Source organism: Ictidomys tridecemlineatus, chromosome 9 (genome assembly GCF_052094955.1).
Source record: "Ictidomys tridecemlineatus isolate mIctTri1 chromosome 9, mIctTri1.hap1, whole genome shotgun sequence".
In the NCBI taxonomy this organism is placed as follows: Eukaryota; Metazoa; Chordata; class Mammalia; order Rodentia; family Sciuridae; genus Ictidomys; species Ictidomys tridecemlineatus.
In genome coordinates, this window is record NC_135485.1 from 6370587 (window position 1) to 6384911 (window position 14325).

Sequence of the window (14325 nt, forward strand, 5' to 3'; positions counted from 1 at the left end):
AAACCCAAGGATTGAAGCGCACTTTTCCTTGCCAGGGAAGTAAGCCATTTGGAAAGTCTTCTTTCTCTTGTAAATACATCAAATGACTTGAAATCAGCCCCTGGCTTTGTAGGCGTCAAAGGCTCACCCAACAGTTAGGGCCAGCAGTGGACTTACCCTGCGCGGAAGAGGCTGGCGGATAGCCTGGTCCTGGGCTGCGAGAAAACACAGCAGACGTTAGTCACGGCCACCCTGGAGGGAGCTCAGAACACGCACAGGACGGGACCCTGTTCCCCAGAAACCTCCTGTTCCTCTCAGTTCACCTTGCTTTACGACATGCCCACATTTCCCTCGCTTCCTGCTGCTCTTGGAACAGGGGCATGGACAAGGGGAAAGACGGAAACTCAGAGGGGACTGTGGAGCAGGAAGGCCCGCTCGGCTCTTTCCACAGCAGGTGGAAACGCTCCCTGAAAGAGGCGGGATGCCAGAGGAACCCCACCCCACTGCCCCAGCCCTGACTGAGAAGGTAAGGATGAGGTCAGCTCCTCTCCCCTCTCCTCTGTGGGGCAGCATGTTGTATTAACCAGGCTGCCCTCCTCCTCCGTCTCCTCCAGTGCACGAGAGTATTTCGAGGGCAGGGCTCATATTTATCCATTCATCTATCCCTAGGTCCGAGCACAAGTCCCCAGAGAAGCCTTGTGTTTTTGATAGATGTTTGTTGAATAAATATTATTCCGTTGAGGTTTCTCAAATCTCACCTCCCTAATTTGGGCTCCTGTTATAAAAGATTGCCCGAGGTCCTGCAGCCCACTCAATATTCGGTTTTAAACTTGACCTTCAGATTATGTAAACCTCCAAGGAACTGCTCATGTGAATGCAGATTCTTTTGGTTCCTCGTAGACCTATTTTTCCTCAATTGCATTGTAGTTTCGTACTGTATTAGTCTGTGATGAGCATGAAAGCCAGAGACGCTCTTAATCACATTCTCTTCATTAGCACACACATGAGATGTTTCTTGCAGGCCTCAGGACCAGAAACTATGAGGTTTGTAGCAACTGGCTTGCTTTGATTTAATGGAAAACATTATTTCTGTAAGAAATTACTTTTCCCTCCTTCCTTTGGCTGCAAAGATCTTCAGGGCAAACTCCTGCCCTTCATTGGGTGTTGCAGAAGACCATGGTGTGGCCCCTGTGACATCTTGCTTCCGCTTCATGATTTTCTTAAACTCTTGTCCTTTTACCCCGAATGCCCTTACCATGCCAAAACGTGGAGCACACAGCTGTGAGTTGTGTCGGAATGCCCACATCTCTTGTAGCCTCACTCATGAGAGTGTGCTCAGTGGAAGCACTGTTCCTTGGTATCTGCCCAGGACTCATGCATGGGGAAAGTGCTAACCAGCCCAGGACAGTCTCCCTGGGATAAAGAGCCAAGAGGAGCAGGGTCCTGTCTGCACCTGACCTCTGTCCTAGCCTATGGGGGTGGTAAGAAGAGCAGCTGAGACTACCCTGGGCCATGACTGACAGCTTCCTGACCCAGCACAATTACGTCCCCACTGAGATCCCTGGCAGGGAAGTCACAAGTTTCCCAGCTCTTCAGAGTAGCAATTTGTACTTTCTCGTGAATTGAATTAAATTAATCAGGACAGTCATTAAGGGCCAGCTGGCCCGGAAGGAGCAAATGAGCAGAGAATTACTAGGGATCTGCTCTGGCCCTCCTCATCCAGGAAAGCAGCTCCTCGGTCTAATTCAGGGTTCAGTCTGATTTCATGTTGGGACATTGGCCTTGAAGAGTGCGGTCATTTGCTGACATCCCCAGGGGGCTCTGTGGGGTCTCTTTTCTCACCCAAGGCCAGCATTCCAGTCTGAGACTCTGTTGGATTCCCCAAATGTGCTTCATACCCCTTGGGTCATCCTGTGCCCACCCACCTGGTGTCCTCAACCCTCCCCCCTCCCCGTTGCTTCCCAAACGCTGTGTCCTTTGAGATCTGCTGTCCCTGACTCCCGGCATCCCTCAGGCCACCTTAACCTCACTGAATTGTTAAAGCCCTTATTTTCTGTCCCTCTCACCAGGACACTTAAATAAAAATAGGCAGCCTTTGAAGACTTGTTCGGTGCATGTGTACACTTTCTTTAGAGAAGGGCTTGTCTTTTATCTTTCTCTCCCAGAATACATCTCTATGTTCCCCATCAGTACAGAGTTTTGATATACGATTCTAAGCGGCGTTCCAGAACTTTGCATTCATTCATCTCACCCATCACCACGGCATACAGTCCAGATTGTGGTCCAAGAGCCTTGGTCTCCCCATGATACCTGCCGGTCTCTTTGACAAAGCTTCTCTGCTGAACCAAGCTCCAGGCTAGCTCCTCTAGTCTCAGCTGGGTCCTGGCCCCTGGACCTCTGTGTTTGCTTTAGCATTGTTTAATTTCAGCAAAATCTTCCGAAGTCAGTGTAGCCAGGATCCACCCGCTCCATGTCTGCTCACCTTCCATATCTCACTGGGCTCCCCATCCTCCACCACTGCCCTCTGGGGATGCCTGCTCCCCCTGGCCTGCCTCCAGCACGATCCTGTGGGGTCAGGTTAGCCCAAAGTCTCCTCATCTCTGATGTTTCCTTTCAGTAATTTTGCATCCTGTGACTCCACCCTGCTCCTGGGCTATATATCCCCACTTTTCCTGTATTCCGAGTTGAGCCCATCTTTTTCCTCCACTGCAGTAGACCCTGTGCCCTTCCCCATCATCTGGAATAAGCCCAGTCTCACTCTTCTTTAAGGACATTGTGAAACTGTTTCTTCAATGCTTTCTCCCCTTTGAACTCTAGTGAGCGCACTAGTGTGCTCACCAGACCCATTTCCTTTCCCGTGGGCACCAGGCTCCTGAGTACTTCCCAGTGCCCTCTGTGTTGGGTGGGCATGGCAACCAGGTTGTGCTGGGTATGACTGGCTCCATCCAGGTTGGCCCTCTGGACCTGCATGCTCTTGCTTTGCCTTAGCCAGTGGCTGCCCATGGCCCCTGGGGATAATAGAAGCCATTGAGTAAAAGCGAGTGAATGTTTGGAAAAAGACTCTCTTCAGTCCATCCTCCCTGGATTGTGATGTGAGAAGTAAACCTCTGTTCGATTTCACCACTAAAAATTTTATGGTTTATTCATTATAGATATTAGTCCTGCCCAATTAAAACCTCCTTTTTAGTTTCTCTATACCATCTAGGAACAAAGCCAATCAACAAATTATAAGCTAGACTGGTTCCTGCTTCCCCCAAGGCTGAGGCAAGATTTTAGTCTCTTGATTAGTCCTGTCAACCAGCATCTTGCAGAGATCAGCATATGGTATGTGCTCGGTGGGTGAACAGCTGTATCAGAGCCAGCACAGGTACAGGGGAAGCCCAGGACCAGAACCCATGGCAGGATCTTAAGTAGATGCTGGTATTAGCTTTTAGTTGCTGTGATAAAATATCAGAGGAGAACAAAGGAGTAAAGATGTCTTTTGGCTCACATCTCAGAGGTTTCAGTTCATGGTTGGTTAGCTCCATTGTTTCTGGGCCTAGACTTAGGTGGAACATCATGGTGGAAGGTATGGAGGACCAAAGCTGCCTCCTTGCAGCTGGGAACCAGAGAGAGAGAGAGAGAGAGAGAGAGAGAGAGAGAGAGAGAGAGAGAGAGAGAGAGAGAGAGAGAGAGGCCAGGGAGAAGATATATCCTGATATACCCTTCCAGGGCACATGGCACATACCCAGTGACTTACTTCCTCCAACTGGCCCTACATCCTACAGTTTCCATTGCCTTCCAATAATGCCATCAAATTATAAATCTATCAGTAGATTAATTCATTGATGGGGTCAGAGCTCTCATGGTCCAACCACTTTTCAGAAGTCCTACCTCCGAACACGGCTACACTGGGAACCAAGCTTTTAATATAGCCAACGTTTCAGATCCAAACCATAACAACCTTCATTGCTAGGTGAACTTGAACCTGACCCTTCCTTTTGCTGGACCTCAGATTCCCACCAAAGTGGCCCACTCCAAACTCATTCGGGTCTTTGCATCTTCCTGCACCTGAAGGATAAGTTGGTGCTATAGTTTGGATCTTGACTGTCCCTCAAAGGCCCATCTCCTAAAGGCTTGTTCACCAAACTGTGGTACTGTTGGAGGTGGTGGAATCTTTAAGAAGTGGGGCCTAGTGGGAGGAAGTTGTGTCATTCGGGGTGCACCCTTGAAGGGGACATTGGGACCCTGGACCCTTCCTGTCCCTGATGAGGTGGGCAGCTTTACTCCACTGAGGGCTCCCGCCATGAGGTGCTGCCTCACTGTGGGCTGGGAAGCAATGAGCCATCTGACTATGGACTGAGACCTCTGAAACCATAAGCCTAAGTAAACCTTTCCTCCCTGTAAGTTGGTTATCTCAGGTATTTTAATCACGGTGATGGCAGGCTGACTAATACAGTTGGCTTCTTAATGAGAGTCACTTTCTAAAAAGCAAAAGGAAACTGCTCAGGAGCTTTTAACATCAGCCCGGGAAGAGTTATGGTTCTGTCGTGTGGGTCTGTGGAGAGCCATCCATCACCCACAGGCACCAAACAGCTCCGCAGAACAACTGACTGCTGCGCGCCCCTCAAGGAAACATCTTTCTACAAATAACAACATTCCTTTGAAAGTTATTTCCCAGAGGGAAGTGAAGATGAATATGTGTGGTCTAAAGCCCAGGGGTACGCAGACAGGCAGAAGGCAATCACCCCAGCCCAGTAGCCATCCACCTGGACACGGTTCCCATGCCTACAGGAGCAGAGCCCCATGACCAAGGCACATGGCCAATGCCCCTTGAACTGCACTCCCCCACCATGGGCCTGGACTCTCACTGGTAAAGAAGAAAGCCAGAAAACCTTGATCCAGGCCAAACCCGGGGAAGCAGAGCCAGGTTTTACACAAGCTCCCACAATGCCGTTCCTTCACCCCAAAGTCAGAACCAGTGACTCAGAGTGCCACCCTTTTTCAGAGACACTTTGGCCACCTAAGTTAGAAATGGAGCCTTAAGACTGGAGCGGCAAGGCTGGTGCCATGGCCCACACCTTGCTTGGTGGCTTCACAGGGACACCTGTCCAGCTGAGCCCCAGGTGCAGCTGCATGGGCCACTCCCATTCCAAGGATACTAGAGGCTGCGAATTCCCAGCAGGCCCAGGATGAGAGCAGGCTCCCTGTGTGAGAAGAGAAGTCAGGGCAGGACGTTCAGGGTTCTGACCATCCTGTCCCTTTAGAAGGTGAACTTGGCAGATTTCTCCGATCTTTTCTAGCTGGACAGGTTTCCCAAGCAAAACCGGCTTCTGCTTTCATTTCAGTTATGGGAGAGAGCTCGGGGGAGCAGAGAGGAGGGACAGGGACGGGGCCACTGAGAGCTGGCTCCAACTCCAAGGCATCCAGCAGGACATACTCCCAAATGTGTGGTCAGCAAACCTTGTCCACCCATCTCTCAGTCCATGCAGGACAGCTGTCTCTCCCTGTGTCTCTGCGCCTTGCCTTCTCAGGTGCTGGGCAGCTGGCCATGCCAAGTCTGTATGGCGTGTCTGCCATATAGCTCCATGAGGCCCTGAATCCGGACATGGAATCTAGGCACAGAATCAACTCACAATTTCCAAGAAACTTTCTAAAGTTGCTATGCACTTTCTGTTTCTTCTTGCTCTTTTCTTCCTCCACCCTGCTCCAGGGAGCATAGAACTTACTATTTTAGTCTGCAGGGTTGAGGCCAATACAGAGGGAAGAGGAAGATGGGAGGAGCCCAGTCTCTGAAGACATCCCGAGGCAGAGCTGCCCACTGGCCTTGGACTGCTAACTTGGAATACAATAAACACCTCCTGAGGTTAAGCCCTGAGGACATTTTTTCTATGTCTTTTAGTCTTTCACGCTTTATCTCCTCATGGGGGCCAGCTTTGGAGTTCCCCAGTAGTGGAGTGGAGTCTTGGATCAAAGGCAAGAGGAAGGCAAGGTGTGTTTCATGACAGTGGAATGACAAGTTCTAGCTTCAAACCCTGGCGGCCATGTTCTGACCAAGTGGCCCCAGGCACACCCCACCCCTGGTGAGCCTTGTTAACTACTGTCACCCTGTGGAATGGGTATAATAGTGTCTACCCCAAAGAGCTGCTGGAAAGTTTCGGCCCATGGCAAGGAGGTAGGAAATCGGCTCACAGTTTCTGGAGGGTATCCTCCCGGCTCAGTGCCCACAAACAAGATGCTGTGTTCTGGGTTTGTCTTTTCAAGTTCAACTTCGTGACCACATTTTTCTCACTCAGTTTAAGTTGTTAACACTGGTTTCTATTGTAGGAACTTGTGCACTACCTTTTGCTCGTTTTTAAGTAAAACGTGACTTTTTCAGCATTGGGCTCTGCTGACATCCACCTGGCCCTCCTTCACAAGGGTTCTTCAAGCCTTGCTCCCTTCTGGCTGTGGGGCTCAGGTCAATGAGAGGCGAAAGCCCGATTTCTCTAACAACACCCCAGGTGCGTCCCGATGGCTCAAAGTTCTCCTTCACTGATTTCTTTCCAACCTATCTGACATTTCTGGGGCTCAGTTTACCTTATCCATACAGTGGGAATGAATGTACCTCACTGGTAAGTGAGGCAAGGTCACAAAATGCCTGGCGAGTACCAGGGACTGGGTGTGTTAATGGCTTTCATTTCCCTCACCCTGGGTCTTAGGACTTGCTGGTGGTATGAGAGAACCAGCGTTCAAGTTTTGGGCTGTGGTCTTACCACTGCCAGTTTGCTTTTGTCTTGGAGAAGCTGGCAGGTACTTCAGATGCTATAAGACAGAGGGCGGCAAGGTGGCTTCTTGTGTGGCAGAAATGGGAGCGTCCACAACCCTTCCCTGGCAGGAACTGAGAGAATCCTCAGGTCAGCCTCTATCCATGTTTGATGGAGAGGCAGGAACAGCCTTCTTTACATTCCTTTCCATTACCTCTGAGTAAAGGGTTAGGAGGTGAGTGGGCTTGACTCCGTGGCTCATGCTGGCCAAGAAGGGAGAAAAGAAGGGAGGGTAGAAGAAAGGGAAGAGAGAGAAACAGAGACAAAATAGATGTAAGTTATGCATTACTTGATGGTAGCTATGTTCTGAGACATGCATCATTAGGCGACTTTGTTATTTGAATGTCACCAAGAATGACATGGCCAAGACCTGAATGGCCGAGGTGAATCACTCCACGGGGTACTTGATGCCAGCAAGAGCCCCAGTGAGCATGAGATGTGAGACTGCTGCCAGCAAACACGCATCCTGTTTTACAGCCCGCCTTTTTATAAGCAGGAGTACTCCAGAATGTTGATGCAAAGTATGGTATGATAAACACATAAAGAAGCAACATAGTTTATCATCACTATCAAGTATTATGTGCTGTACGTAATTGTATGTGCTGTGTTTGCAAGACTGGCAGTGGGGGTAGGTTTGTTCAAACCAGCTTCAGCACAAATATGTAACACTTGATGCACAACATCACAGTGGCACCAGGTGACAGGAATTTCTCAGCCCTGTTGAAGTCTTTTGGGGTGACCATCACGTTTGTGGTCTTTATGTGGTGCATGACTGTATATGAGAGTCTGTATGTTTCCTGTCTCTCTGAAGACAGAAACTCAGTCATTTAGCTTTCTGGGCATTTCCATTTTATTCTCTGAACCACAGTTCCCTGATCTGAGATTGTGAGTTGATGATTCCAAGTCACAGATAGCTACAGTAGAAACAGTCACTGGGAGTTTGAAGAAGAGGCCTATCGTTCTCATTGGGTGGCCCTTGGAAGTTCACCTGTCTTTTCTAGAGCTTGATTTCCTCATTTTTTGCAAAGCACTTACTACAACCCAAGCCCAGCTGAGTCCTTGGGGTCTTACCTTTTCAGTTTTATTAAACAAAAAATCTGCCCAACGCTGGCTTTTGTGTCTGTCACATTGTGGACCTACTGCCACCTGGCTGAATGGAGGGTTGAGAGTGAACGGGAGAAGACAAATCTTACATGCTCTTACTCAGCTTTAATAAACGGGAGGAGCCTCCCTACCACTCCATGGTGCCTTCAGAAACCCAGATGTGACGTGAGACGGTCCTTGGCTAGCTAATTGACAGCAGCTTTCTGGTGGGGACAGTCTTGATATCTTTCTGGTCCCACACCCTGCCTCTTATTCCTTCTGGGGCCTCAGACAGTGATTTTCAATAGAACATCCTGGAACTACCTGAACTGGCGTCATCTTGGTGACACGAGGCTGCCCTGGCCTCACTCTAGGCCGGGACTGACATTAGGCATTTTAATTCTGTGACTCCAACATTCACTGGCTTTGGAGGTGATCGCAGCCCTTGGGTTTGCCAGTCTTGGGCTGATTTGAAACTCTGGCTTGTGCTGAAAAGACGCCTTGGCCCAGCAATTCGGCTGTCCACTTCTGGATTTGTTTCTGTCCACCCACGGTCCGCACGTCCTGGACAGGACCAGGCGAACTGTCCTCTGCTCCCTCACTCCAGATGCTGAAGGATCTGCGAGGCGCCAGCAGGGGGCACTGGACGCTCACTATTCTGTACCTGCCTTTCCTCCTCCAATCCCAAAATCCTTATTAATTTTTCTTTTAAAAGTGGGAAAAAATCAGCCTTGAAGACTTCTTTCCTTAGAAAACTAGAAAAAAAAATCAAATGTTCCCGGACAAAATGAAATTTCTTGTCTTTTTAATCAAATCAGCCAAAGTCTATCTTTTTCAGGGTTTTTATTGCATAGGGTGACCCACGACGGAAGGACCCACTTTCTAAATGAGGCTATCTTCTCCAATTTTATTCTTCACTCAGTGGGAGGAGAAAAACTCATGAGTTTATTTTATGGAAAAATATAGCTCTTTTCTCTCTGTATAAGCCTCTGAGAAGGTATTGACATTGACGGATTGCCCAAGTCTGAATATGTGTCTGTCTTTTACAGGCCTGGAGAATTTTTTTTCCTAAGAATTTATATCTTGATAGATTGTTTCTAGTATACAAAATATATGTGACTGTAGAAAAATTTAAGGCACATATATGCAAAAAAGGAGAGAATAAAAATCACTACCGTGTCCATACCAAGACAGCCACTATAAATATTTGATTGTAGCCATGTCTGTCCCCCAGCTCTGGTGTGTGCATACATGATCACATGGTTTATGTTGTTTTCTACAAAATAACATGCTACCAACATCAACATATCCATGCCAATGGGCATGCTTCAACATCATCATCATTTTTTTTTTTTTTTTCAGTGCTGGGGATTAAGTCCAGGGCCTGGTGAATGCTAGGCAAGCTCTCTACCACTGAGCAACACCCTGCAGCCCAACATCATCATTTTAAATGACTACAAAGCAATTTCTTGTATGGATGCCCAGCCATATTTTTAACTAATCCTATGATTAAAAAATTGAAAACAACTTTAAGTATCTGAGATTGTTATAAATGTCCCTGAGATGGACAGCCTCTTCTTTAACTTTTTGAGGCTTTGGTTTGTTCTTTTCCTTGCTTGTGTTTCTAGATTATTGTTAGTGAATTGCAGCCTCCACCTGGCAGTGTTTCTCTACCTGGAGGGGGGTGGGGAGCCAGCTGGAGCTTGAGAGGTAGGTAGGTACAGCTGGCTGCTCTACTCTACCTGCCTGGGCTCTGAGATGCCTGCCAGTGTATCAGAAAAGCAGCTGAATTCACTGGGCTCCTTAGGATTTTCTCCAGTTCCCTCTAGGTCTCGAGTGGATGGTGGAAAGGATGAGAGGTGGCAAGAAGGTGGTATATTTGAGACCAAAAGGCCTCTGGTACAACTTGGAAGTACCTACCTAAGAGGGCACACTCCTCCTCAGTCCTGAGTGGGAAGTTTATTAGGAACATTTTCTATAGGGGTGGGGGTTAGGGCGGGGTGCTCATGCCCTAAGTAAACCCACACTCTGATTTAGCTCTTGTTTTTGCCAGATTCTCCTGAACGCATGTTGAGGGCCGGATTCAGACCTCAACGTGTTCCATAAGGAAATGTTCCAGTATGCCTGCCCTGGTCCCATCACCTCTCTGCACGCTCCCTCTAGACCCTCACTGACTCCTTCTGTCTCCTTCTGGTCACCATGTCTAGCCACCTGCTCTCTAGAGAAGTTCAATGGGACTTTCCCTGAAAAATCACCCTCCAAGACCAACCTTACATGCTGTTACTCACACTTTAATGGCTTCCACTAAGGGCCTAATGCCAGGAAATTGGCTCTGAAGAGAGATCTAGGAGAAACATAAAATGTGGTTTCTGAATCACTTCAACCCTCGTTTCTGGGGAAACCCACGATATAGTGCTTAGTTGAATGAACACCACTGAGCACCCACAATCCTGGTTGCTTAGGCAGATTTAGACCCACTTCACAGATGAAGGAGTTCAGTCTCAGAGAGATACGCACGCCATCCAAGGCTGGCAGCTAATTAGTGGAGAGCCAGGATCCGGCACCACCCCCCATCTGCCAGCTTCCAGGGCTTGTACCAGCTGTACCCTGGAGGGAAAGACTTCAAGCAGCTCAGAGCATGTAAAACAGGCCGATGGTTTTATTGAAATAAAAACAGCTATCAAGAGGCAGGGTCCAGCTTCCTTCCTGGAATGCGGCTGACTTTGACGACTTGCTTGTAATCAACAGAGTGTGTTGGAAATGGTGCTATGTGACTTTTGAGGCCAGGTCAGAAGCTACTTGCAGCTTCAGCCTTGTCACTTGGGATGTTTGCTGTCTGGCTTTTCGTCTTGGGATACTCCCTCTCAACACTGCTCACTGTTCTGTGATAAGGTCCACCCAAGCCCAAGGTGCAGCCTTCGTCATCCAGGCCCACCCACCAGCCCACTGAAGAAGCCCCAGCTGACTGACTCTTCCCACTGAAGGCGCAAACGAAAGGAGTCTGCAGAGAGAGCCTTTGCCCCTGTTCACTGTCCAGAGTCCTGAACTGCAAAGCCCATGAGCACAATAAAGGGTTGTGGGTTTCTCTGCCACAGAAAGAATGGAAAACAGAGAGGGGTGGAAAAGCAGCCTGACAGACAGACCCAGGCTGACCTTCCCAGAGCTTAGGAGGAAGAGGCCCTGACTCACCTGTGGTCCTGTGGAGGTGAGGCCATGACCTAGGGCAGAAAAGAGAACCAATGTCAGTGTCGGGCCCCAAGCTCCCTGGCCTCTCCCAAAGGGCTGTCATCAGAGGCCATCTGACAAGTCATCCCATGAAAAGGCTTTATGTTGGTGTGACAATAGGCTGGAAGAGACACTAGGGAAAATGTGGAAAATAGAAAAAGGCAGGTAGGAAAAAAACCACATTTTCGTTGATTCTCATGTACATATGTGTATGTGTATGTGTACATATGTGTACATATGTGTATGTGTAGGTGAAGATGCTTGCACACATCTAAACATAAACATATATATGTGTATAAAATAATATAAAAGAATCTACAGGACCTCAGCCAGGTGCAGTGGCACACACCTGTAATCTCAGTATCTTGGGAAGCTGAGGCAGGAGGATCCAAAGTTTGAGGCCAGCTTCGGTAACTTAGACCATGACTCAAAAAAACAGAAAGAAGTGGAGATGTGGCTCAGTGGTAAGGTGCGCTTGAGTTCAACCCAGGTCCATGTTTTTTTTTTTTTTTTTTTTTTTTTAAGAATGCAGGGTCTTGATGTTACGGATATATTCTCTTTCAATGTTATTCAAAACCATGATATTTATCAGTTCTATGATATTTTGGAAGAGGATTTAGTTCTCGCTGTTTTTGACTATTGTAAATACCATCACCATGTATGCTCATTCTTGCATTTTTAATCTCATCTCTGAATATTCAATCTAGCGCAGGGAATGGGCCACGTAGCATGGACATTTGAGGCTCCTTGTTGCAAGATACTCGTCTGCTTCCGAGTGGGTTTTGTCAGTTCCTGTTCTTATCCACAGAATATTAAATGACCATTTCACTATGTCTCACCACCATTAAGTCCATATTTTAAAATCATTTTCTTCCTTGGCCCTTGGGTCCTTATTTTAATTCCTTGCATACTAGTGAGATTGAATTACTTTTTCAAATGTTTTGGGCCACATGGGTGTCCTCCTTGGTAAGTTCTCTGTCAGGCCTTGGACTTTCCAGCTCCCCCCTGGACAGTGTGCCTTTGGAAGCAGCCGCATCCTAGATTTCACGGATTCGAAAAGCCCAGAGGCACTGGAAAGCTCTGGAGGACATGGCTTCCGTGGTCCAACTTGTTTGTGCCTTTGGTAATCCCTGGTCCTTGCAGTGCACATTTCCTCTGAGGCTCACCAAGTGCGTCACAGGAACAATTAATTGAGCATCGCAACACACGTTGAGTGTAAATATTTATGAGGCCTGTTTGGTGGTTAGGATGTTGGGCACAGAGTAGTTAAGTGGTGAGGTGCTCGTCCTCAGGCCATGGTCCATGAATCCAGCTCACAGTCTACCCTGATGCTTTCTCTTCAGTTTCATCCAAAATAACCTTGTGGGGTACCTGTGACTGCTCTACTTTACAGAATGGGAAATAGGACATTCATAGGGCTTCACATTGCCTCATCCAGGGAGCCCTAAGAGCCAGGGGTTGGCCACCAGCCTGTCTGTTCTCCTGCCTCGCTGTCCCCTCACCCCCAGCCTGTGGGAAGTGGCGAGTCATGCTCTGGAGGCCCCGTGCATCTGCGTCCTCAGAGCCCTTGTGGTTAGCAGCTGGCACCCTTTCAAGTTGCGTGAGATCCTGCAGAAATTAACAGTAAATCAGCCAGGGAGGAGTAAATCATTTACTTGGGGCCTGTGAGCTCTCTCTCGACACCTCAGACATATGGCCTCTTCTCTGACATCTTGGTCTTTGATTAAGGCCTCAAAAAGGCTCTTAGACTTGAAACTCAGGACACGCGGATCAGAAAGGACATGCTTTTGTGATGTGTACTGTGAGCTCACTGTAAGTGTGGCTTGACATTCCATTGATGGAAAGCAGTGATTCCAGCTCAGGCTGCTGGTGAGGCTGAGCCCAGGGACTTGGAATATAAGGCAAACTCCTCCAGAGAGTCTAGAATGAACTTGGGCTTTGACATTGACTTTCTTCTGACCTGGCTTACCTGGGTTTCAGAAGCAAAAGCATGTTGGAGATAATGCGACCTAATCTGTTGGTTTTACAGGGGGGAGAACTGGGCCCAGTACTGCTGGCAGGCTCCCCCCACCAGAGTCTGGGAGGTGGAGCTGAGGTCCTCTGACATCCAAACACAGAAGAACAGAGGGAACAGAAAAGAACATGGCTACAACATGGTCCTCTGCACTTCTGTCTGGACATGGATCTAGGCTCATCTAGGCTCAACTCCAGCTAGTAGGCTTTTTTTTTTTTTTAAATAAGGCAGTTTGACCTATTTATATTGATTTTCACAACCCCCTCCAATTCGATATTCTTTAAAAAATTTTTTGACGTATGAAAATCTGTAATTAGTTAATATGTACAATTTGATGAGTTTGGAGATATAACCGTGAGTGGATAAATACTATAGAATATCATTTTTTAAAAAAATCTAAAATCAACTCACAGAAGCAGAGGGGGAGGGTTGTGGCCTAGGGAGAGGGCAAGAGTCAAAGGCACCAGATTTTGATTATAAGAGACCAACAGGTCGTGGGCAGCGTTCTGGGCAGCACAGTGCATAGCTGACAAGAGTGTGCTATATATTTAAAATTTTGCTCCTAAAGTAGATTATGTGCAATAATAATAATAATAATAATAATAATAATAATAATAAGTTGAGAGGGAAAGAAAGTTTCAGAGGTTATAGATAGGTTTATGGCACAGATTTCACCTGACAGACACTTCTAGTTCTACTTTGGCAGATGCAACCAGACTTTACAGATTTGAGTAATAGGTAAAAAGGTTCAGTGAACAGTTTGGCCCCCTCCATGATACTTAGTGTTTACAAGCCTATAGCAGCAGCTTAGACTGCAGAGTGGATGTCTGGAGCTTCCTCCCATTTGCTGAAGCCATCTGAAAGTGGCTTATCTGCTCTGCTCTGCCTCTCTGCGGGGCCCCCAAAGTGGTGGTGCTCATTCATATGTCATATCCTCTGGGATTATGCACCCCGGGGCTCTCTGTGCGTCAGTACAAGCCAAGTGAATTAGCAGAGGAAGCATCAGCAAAACAGGGAACAGGGTTGTTGTTCCAGCTGAGCCCGCTGCTGTGAGCCAGAGAGCTGGAGAAACAAGGGGGGAGGGAGAGGAGCAAGACTGGAACCATAGCCTGGGGCCTGGGGAAGAGGGCGTCCGGATGTCGTGGTGCTGTCTGGCTGGTGAGTGGACATCATCTTGACACTGCAGCTGACAAGCTATCTGTAAAGGCTCTTTGCAGCTTGACAGCCCAGAGTGATGAA

At 47.9% G+C, this 14325-nt stretch overlaps 1 protein-coding gene across 1 annotated transcript in view; it reads right to left on the reverse strand.

The window, feature by feature from the left end:
* Window positions 1-14325, reverse strand: part of Clnk (cytokine dependent hematopoietic cell linker) — an 84473-nt gene that overhangs the window by 62330 nt on the left and 7818 nt on the right. The window contains exons 3-4 of the mRNA XM_040292136.2: window positions 11037-11065; window positions 157-194 (exon numbers count right to left, since the gene is read on the reverse strand). Coding sequence (XP_040148070.2) covers window positions 157-194; window positions 11037-11065 — 67 coding nt within the window. The remainder of the gene's footprint in view (window positions 1-156; window positions 195-11036; window positions 11066-14325) is intronic.